The sequence below is a fragment of the Arachis ipaensis genome, chromosome B06, assembly GCF_000816755.2.
Source record: "Arachis ipaensis cultivar K30076 chromosome B06, Araip1.1, whole genome shotgun sequence".
In the NCBI taxonomy this organism is placed as follows: Eukaryota; Viridiplantae; Streptophyta; class Magnoliopsida; order Fabales; family Fabaceae; genus Arachis; species Arachis ipaensis.
In genome coordinates this window covers 85,677,924-85,686,747 of record NC_029790.2, presented here as the reverse complement: position 1 = coordinate 85,686,747, position 8,824 = coordinate 85,677,924, and the positions used below count along the sequence as shown (strand labels likewise).

The following is an 8,824-nucleotide window of genomic DNA, read 5'->3' as shown; positions in this document are numbered from 1 at the left end:
AGGGAAATCATGAGTATTTATGTATCACAACTCTTGATTTAAATAAAAAGGTTATATTAGAAAAGTTGCCCTTACTTTCATCTGAGTTATATTATACTAAGATTATTGCAATTGAATCACATGCCACTGTAAACAAGAAGTTTACTAGCCTAAATGAATTCATAACTTGGCACGACCGATTGGGTCATCCGAGAACAACCATGATGCGGAGAATTATTGAAAACTCCCATAGACATTCACTAAAGAACCAGAAGATTCTTAAATCTAGTGAATTTTGTTGTGCTGCATGTTCTCAAGGGAAGTTAATTTTAAGGCCATCACCAGTAAAGATTGGATTTGAGTCTCCTGAATTCCTAGAAAGGATTCAAGGTGATATATGTGGACATATTCATCCACCATGTGGATCTTTTAGATATTTTTATGGTCCTGATAGACGCATCTTCGAGATGGTCACATGTGTACTTATTGTCTTCTCGCAACCTGGCATTTGCGAGATTACTGGCTCAAATTATTCGATTAAAAGCACAGTTTCCAGAAAATTCAATCAAAGCAATTCGTCTTGATAATGCTGGTGAATTTACTTCCCACAAATTTGATGCTTATTGTATGACTAATAGAATAAATGTTGAACATCCAGTAGCTCATGTTCACACACAAAATGAGTTAGCAGAATCACTTATTAAATGCCTCCAATTAATTGCTAGACCCTTACTTATGAGAACAAATCTCCCAACCTCGGTTTGGGGCATGCTATTTTACATGCCGCAGCACTTATTCGTTTGAGGCCAACGAGTTATCATCAGTTCTCTCCTATGCAATTAGCTTTTGGCCAGCAGCCAAATGTTTCCCATTTAAGAATATTCGGATGTGCGATATATGTTCCCATTACACTACCGAATCGCACCAAAATGGGACTCCAAAGAAAATTGGGGATATATGTTGGATATGATTCTCCCTCTATAGTAAGGTATCTTGAGATACAAATGGGGGATGTATTTAAAGCCCGATTTGCGGATTGTCATTTTGATGAATCAAAATTTCCAACATTAGGGGGAGAGAATAAGCTTCCTGGAAAGAAAATTAATTGGAATGCATCATCCTTGATGCATTTAGATTCTCGATTAGGGCAATGTGAACTAGAAGTTCAAAAGATTATACATTTGCAAAGAATAGCAAATGAATTGCCTGATGCATTTTCCGATACAAAGAGGATAACCAAATCTTATACACTAGCGGAAAATGCTCCAATTCGAATTGATGTCCCAGTTGGACAAATTACCACCGAAGCAAATATACGCCAGAAGCGTGGCAGGCCTGTCGATTCCAAAGACAAAAATCCTCAAAAGAGAAAAGAGGTAAATACTATTCCTATTGAAAAAGACAGAGTAAAGACACCTGTATTTGTCCAAAATTCTGATATAGTTTAACTCTAGAAGATGTTCAAGTACCTGAAAATTATAAAAATGACGAGATCTCGATAAATTATGTCTTTACAGGAGAGAAATGGGACCGAAATAAGACAATTGTCAATGAGATATTTGCATATAATGTGGCATTAAATATCATGCATGAAAGTAAGGATCTTGAGCCAATATCAGTCGAAGAATGTCGACAAAGAAATGATTGGCCAAAATGGGAAGAAGCCATGAACGCTAAATTAGACTCACTTACAAAGCGTGAAGTCTTTGGACCTGTAGTCTGTACACCTGAAGATGTAAAACCTGTTGGATATCGATGGGTATTTGTGAGAAAACAAAATGAGAAAAATAAAATTGTGCGCTACAAAGCCTGACTTGTGGCACAAGGTTTTTCACAAAGGCCCGGTATAGATTATGAAGAAACGTATTTCCTTGTAGTAGATGCGATAACATTGTGTTATTTGGTTAGTTTATCTTCATATTATAAACTGCATATGCATTTAATGGATGTGGTAACAGCCTACTTATATGGCTCATTAGATCAGGATATCTATATGAAAGTCCCTGAAGGACTAAAGATATCTAAACCATCCAATGAATATTCACAGGGGTTATACTCAATCAAATTGCAGAGATCTTTATACGGTATAAAGCAATCTGGACGAATGTGGTATAATCGTCTTACTGAGTATCTGGCCAAAAATGGTTTCAAGAATGATGATATCTGTCAATGTGTTTTCATAAAGAAATCTGTATCTAGATTCATTATAATTGCTGTATACGTTGATGATTTAAATATCATTAGGACTCCTGAAGAGATTCCAACAATTATAAAAACTCTAAAAGAAGAGTTTGAGATGAAAGATCTTGGAAAGAGTAAATTTTATCTCGACCTGCAGATCGAGCATGCAAAAAATGGGATCTTTATTCATCAAATGACATACACAGAAAAGATCTTGAAAAGATTTTATATGGATAAGTCACATCCCTTAAGTACCCCAATGATCGTAAGATCTTTGGATGTGGAAAATGATCAATTCCGTCCTAAAGAAGAGAATGAAGATATCCTTGGTCCTGAAGTACCATATCTTAGTGCCATTGGGGCGCTAATGTATCTTGCTAATAATACAAGACCCGATATATTATTTGCTGTGAATTTACTAGCAAGATATAGTTCCTCTCCAACCAGAAGACATTGGAGTGGAATCAAACAAATCTTTCGATATCTTCATGGAACGATTGATATGGGATTATTTTATCCATATTGATCCAAGTCACAACTAGTTGGCTATGCAGATGTCGGATACTTGTCTAATCCACATAAAGGGAGGTCTCAAACAGGATACCTGTTTACATATGGTGGAACAGCTATATCATGGAGGTCCACGAAATAGACAATTGCAGCAACATCCTCTAATCATGCTGAAATACTAGCGATTCATGAAGCAAGTCGCGAGTATTTTTGGCTCAAGAGTTTGATCCAATATATTCTATCATCATGTGGACTAATTGATCATAAGATAGCTCCAACTGTCCTGTTTGAAGATAATACAGCATGCCTTGCTCAACTTAAAGGTGGATACATCAAAGGTGATAGAACAAAGCATATTTCTCTCAAATTCTTCTTCACTCGTGATCTTCAAAATTAAGGGACAATTGATATCCAACAGATCTGCTCAAGTGACAATCTGGCAGATTTATTTACAAAGTTACTCCCAAAATCCTCCTTTGAAAGATTGGTACATGAGATTGGGATGTGCCGATTTCGAGACATCAACTGATGTCGACAAGAGGGGGAGACTGTACTCTTTTTTCCTTGGTCAAGTTTTTTTTTCATTGGGTTTTTCTTGACAAGGTTTTTAACGAGGCAGTCTCCGTCACAAAGGATATTGTACTCTTTTTCCTTCACTAAGTTTTTTCCCATTGAATTTTTCTTTAGTAAGGATTTAACGAGGCATAATACTAAATGGGCATCCAAGAGAGAGTATTGTGATAAAAACAAATTGAATTCCCGGGGGCGGGCGGCTAACTTATCCTATATTGAAGGAATAACTTTTCAAGGCAAATTGAAAGTTAATGAAAGTTGAAAACAAAGGCTTGTCACCTGTATAAATAGGTGAAACCTCGCTTGTTTTTATACACAGAAAAGTAATAAAACAAAAATCAATTCTCTCTCTCTTTACTTTTCAATTTGCTGAATATTTCTTTCTCTCTATTATATATATGAATTATTATTGAGCTAATTATATTAATAATAGAGTCTTCTATTTATACATCTTTATTTTATATTTAGTATATCTTTTATTTATTTTACAACAGTATCCACTTTACACGGATTGAAGAAAACAAATTGGAGGGTTCCCCAACAGCTCATTACTAGAGAAATAAAAATAACAAGATAAAAAGAAACATTATCTAAGTAGCTTAATACAGAAAACGACGAGGCAACAGGATCAATTCTTGATGAAGCTTTCTCATCGAAGCAACAATTCGCAATTGAATATCACACTTAACACGATCGAATTATTTGCTAACGGAGAGATTTCAACGAAAAATGAGATGGACGCAAGTAAGCAACATTCCGCAGAGGAGTAGATGACTTGGGTTTGGCACTCGTAATAATGGAAGCATCAAAGACGCTCTAAAATTGCACAATACACGTATTAAACTCCAGCGCTTCACATTTCAATCCACCCTTCACTCTAACGCAGGTGGACCTACGAATTTTCACGTTCTTCACTTCCATCCAGAAAACAGCAGAAAATCCATTTCTATTTTTTTACAAAGCAAAGCCACTCCCTAGTCCCTACATACGACTTATTCAAATTCAACCTTTCCTCATTAATAATAATAGATAACATTTTTTTCTTTTTTAATCAATCATGAAGCGGTGGCCGCCAGATTCGCAACCATTATGATCACGACGGGTCGTGATGATCATCATCCGAATCACTCATGTTCATCGTCCAAAACCAACAACGGCTCAGATCAAATCTTGTCGAGCTTCTGGGCTTTGATCACGGGATTCGCCCTCGCTATTTCGTCCCTTCCTACCGTCTTGAAATCGAACCCGCACCCATGCTTCTCCGGGTACCTGTGGGCCCCGCAAAACGTGATCCCGCACCTACATGTAAAACCGGTCAACCCGATCCGTTTCCTGCATGCTGCGCATCGGTTCGTGTGAACTGCCGATCCAACCGCTAGAGACGTCCATACGGACGATTCCAAGGCGATGAGCGGTGAGGGTTGAGGGAGGGAATCTACGGCTGGAGGCGGCGGAGATGGATGAGCTGCGGCTGAGGAGGAGGAGAGAGCGGTTTCGATGGTGGATTTGGTCTTGGCTTGTTCTTGCTCCTTCAAGAGAACATCTCTATAGCACTTGGAGCAGAGGTCCATGGTGGTTGTGCTCCCGAAGAAGCCACAATTATTGGCACAGAGTTTGTGGCCTTCCGGAGCTTGGCATCGGTGCTCTTCCGCCATCTTCTTCTCGATCTGTGTGCGCTTTCTTTCTCTTCTCTTTTCGTTTCTTTCCGATTCGATCAAGCCTCTTTAAGTTAACCTGCCGGAATTCTTTTGTTGTGACAACAATACTGAAAAAAAACAGGTTCAAGAACGATGAATATTCGGAGCGTTTGGATTCCGAGAAAATTCAACGGAACAATTAATTAACAAGCTGAATCTAGGTATTTTTATATACAACAAATAGCAAAATTTACAGATTGAAAGACAGAAGAAAAACAAACAAACAAACAAACACAGTTGTGGTTGAGAAAAAAATAAGAAAACCAAAGTGGCTTAACTGAATTTCGTACCTGATTAACAAGAGAGAGTGGCGGTGGAAATTGGGAATTGAGAAATGAGATAAGAATGAGGGACGGGAGGAAAGAATATTAACGGGAAAGATTAACGGAGTTGGAAATTGTATATGAGAGAGATATAGAGGAAGAAACGGCGAAACTGGACAAATCAATATTAATCATTTTCTACTAAGTCGTCATCATATAGGGAATTTTGTTATTGGAATAGAATAATAATTAAACAGTAATGTTAAGATGAAGATATTTAAGAATAAGAATTGTAATTTATTTATTTATAGATTATTAAATTGAATACATAATAATACATTCTCTAAATTTAATAATACGATAAGAGAAAAAATGGACAGGCTGGCTGGCCTGCCTGTGACGGCAATGGTGGTTTAGAATGCAGCGGTTGTCAATGTTCAACTCATTAAATAATTCACTCAAATTTCTTATCCAATCGAAGGCGCACTATATGGAAGTTTTACGAAGATAAAGGATTGTTTTTTCCTTTTGCTTTGATTGTTGAAAAATAAATAAATCCAAAATATAAGAAACAATTGTTTACAGACAGAACGAAAGAGAAAGTGGAGGGTGTTTGGTGATAAGGCGTGGCACCAAGTTGGGTTTGGGTTGCATGAGACTGGTGGGGTCAATCCTATCCTGTGTGCCTTGTGGTGTGGTGTGGTGTGGTGTGCTGATTTGTATTAGAAATGGAAATTGAGAGATGAGGAATGATAATTGTTGCTTAAAGAAATTAAAGGGTAGGTGACGGAGAAAGTGATGGAATTATTCATTCATGAGCTGTAATTAGCGGTGATGTTTTAAATGCGGAGAAAAAGATAAATTCATTTTTAGTCTTTTATCACGAGAATATTTAAATTTTTAAAAATTAAAAAATATATTTAAAATTTTGATTTTCTTTTAAATTAAAATACCTGAATTTTTTTCTCATTTAAACTTACAAAACATAACGAAAATGTTAACGTGGATGTTGTTTGCAGATATAGTTTGATGGTTATCAGTGACTAAGAGAGGGGATTAAATTTTGGCCTCCTTTTCTATTAATTTTTAACTTAGTTTCACCAAGAGAACTTGAGAAGATATTTTTGTTTTTATTTTTAGTCTGTCATAAAAATACAAGAGATATTTTAGTTTCGTCTCTTAACTTGGTAAGAGATACTTTTCTTTTTGTCTCCTAAATTACAGAAATAAAAATAGAGTAGAAAATAGAAAATTACATACAGATGTATCCTGATTCAGCTATCCTGTGCAATGTAGTCTACATACAGTATCCATCACAACTGTGATGGAATTTCACTATCTTTTAATGAATTATAATCACCAATTTTTCTTAGAATATACCCAATCCTATCTTGTACAAATTCAGATTCTAACTTAATCTGAATTTGACTAAGACTCAACCTAGCTTTCAACAGTAAAGTGCTAACCCAACTTACAAAGGAATCCCCACAGGATCATGACACAAAATAAAAATACATACAAAGAATTTCTGAGATAACTATGGTTTTTTCTCCAAGTCTAGCTCACGGCCTTTTTTCACTCATTGATTTTTTCTTACAAACCTCATTATGTTTACCCCTTTTTTTTTCAATGAGACTTAGACAGATTAAACTGAGAAAAAGAAATATTAAATGGTAACTAATGCGTGGGAATTACGCCGGCTCAGATTTTTCGCAAAATATAACTTCCATTGCAAGTATAGACCAAACCGATAAATAACTTCTACTATCAAAGTTTAGAAATATAATTATTTGTCACAATCCAAAACAAATATAAATTGGGAGTTTTATTCCCAGGTCATCTCACTTGGACTATGTAAATTGACGTGCGCACCTTTGATTGTGAAATAAGAGGGGTGGGGTTTAAGCATTGAACGGAAAATTAAAAGAACTAGGGAATAAAAGAACTAGCAAGAGATCAAAAAAGAAATTAACGCAAATTAGAAGAAAACAAGATCAAAACTAGTGAAAATGCAATGCATAAAAGAGCCTTGACTTGGGAATGAGAATTAAGGAATCTTATCATTGTCATAACCACAAATATGGCAATTATGATGAGTTAATCTCACTTCGTCAACCCCTAACATCAAGGAGTAATTCAAGCAAGTATAATTGACCTTAATCCATAAGACCTAGCTAACGTACTAATTAACTTAGTAAAAAAGCTAGCATTAATGGAAACAAGAGCCAACTAACAACCCAAGAATTACCACTAAATGTCGGATATTATGACTCTAGTATCCTAGGAACTCATTTTTCCAAGCCAAGGTATGAAAATCTACTCAAAATCTATAGTTAGCATTTTCACAAACACCTTGTGGGTATAAAAGCAAAACGTGTAAAATTGCAAAGGAAAATGAAAACTAAAACCAAACTAAGCACAAAATCAACAATAGAAATTCAATCAAGCATATATAAACCATAAAAGACCAAATTCATAAACAAAGATTCAAAAAACCAAAATTGCATATATTAACAAAGTAATTTGAACCTAGGAGAAGATGTAACAAAAGTAGTGTAATTGAAGAGGAAATTAAAGAGTACTTACAAAGAGATGAGCAAAATCTAAGATCATAACTGAAATTATAAATTTCTACTATGAAACCTACATAAACCCTAAGAGAGAATTTCCTAAACTACACTAAAACTACTCCTACTCCTAATTATGTTGTAATCTATATAAAAGTGTGTTTTCAAGTGTATGTTTATTTTCCTTAGCCTTCAAATTGGCTTCAACAACTCTAAAAATTGGGCCAAGAGACCCCCAAATTCGCGAGCCACGTGACTTTTTAATGAAGTCAGTCAGTCACGCGCTGGGACTTATGCGTACACACAGGTGTGTGCGTACGCAGACTTGCTGATTTTCATCTTGTGCATACGCACAGGAGTTTGTGCATACGCACAGTTGAGTGTGTGCATCTCCTTTGCTTTCTTCATATGTTCTCCCCTTTTGCATGCTTTCTTCCACTTCTACCAAACTATTATTGCCTAATTAACCTGAAATCACTTAACAAAATACATCACGGCATCGAATGGCATAAAAGTGGAATTAAAATGATCAATTTAAGTACAAAAATACATGTTTTCACATTTAGGTCCAAATTAGAGAGAAATCACAAAAATATGCTATTTTGGTGAATAAGTGTGAGTTTATATGATGAAATTCGTCCAATTCAAGCAAAAAATTATCATCAAATATGGACTCATCAATTCTCCCACATTTAAACAATAGCATGTCCTCATGCTAATCACAAACAAAAAGAAGGATCAAAGGGAAAACAACTTATTCAATGCAACTATCTATATTCATGTAACTATACTAAATGCTATCTATTTCTATCTATACTATAGTTTCCTTTTGAATTGGCAAAAACAAACAACCACATTTCCAAGAAAGCAAATGAACATATAGGGCCAAACAAAGAAATTTCGTAATGTAATCAAAATCCAAAGAATTGATTCAAATTTCAACATGAAATGAAGTAACTTGCAAGAAAACATAAAATCAGAGGTGGATACATAGAATTGAGTAATTGAACCCCTCACCGGATGTGTATACACTCTAGTCACTCAAGTATTTATG

At 35.4% G+C, this 8,824-nt stretch overlaps 1 protein-coding gene across 1 annotated transcript; it reads right to left on the bottom strand.

Moving 5' to 3' along the window:
- Positions 3,860-5,548, bottom strand: LOC107648835 (zinc finger A20 and AN1 domain-containing stress-associated protein 4). The gene is made up of 2 exons (XM_016352647.2): positions 5,231-5,548; positions 3,860-5,008 (listed from the first exon to the last, which is right to left on the bottom strand). Exon 2 carries the CDS (start codon positions 4,896-4,898, stop codon positions 4,407-4,409), a length of 492 nt encoding a protein of 163 aa, XP_016208133.1. The 5' UTR covers positions 4,899-5,008; positions 5,231-5,548; the 3' UTR covers positions 3,860-4,406.

What these genes read in the sequence shown, in the direction of transcription:
- LOC107648835 (XM_016352647.2), bottom strand. Translation starts at nt 4,898, where the DNA reads ATGGCGGAAGAGCACCGATGCCAAGCTCCGGAAGGCCACAAACTCTGT.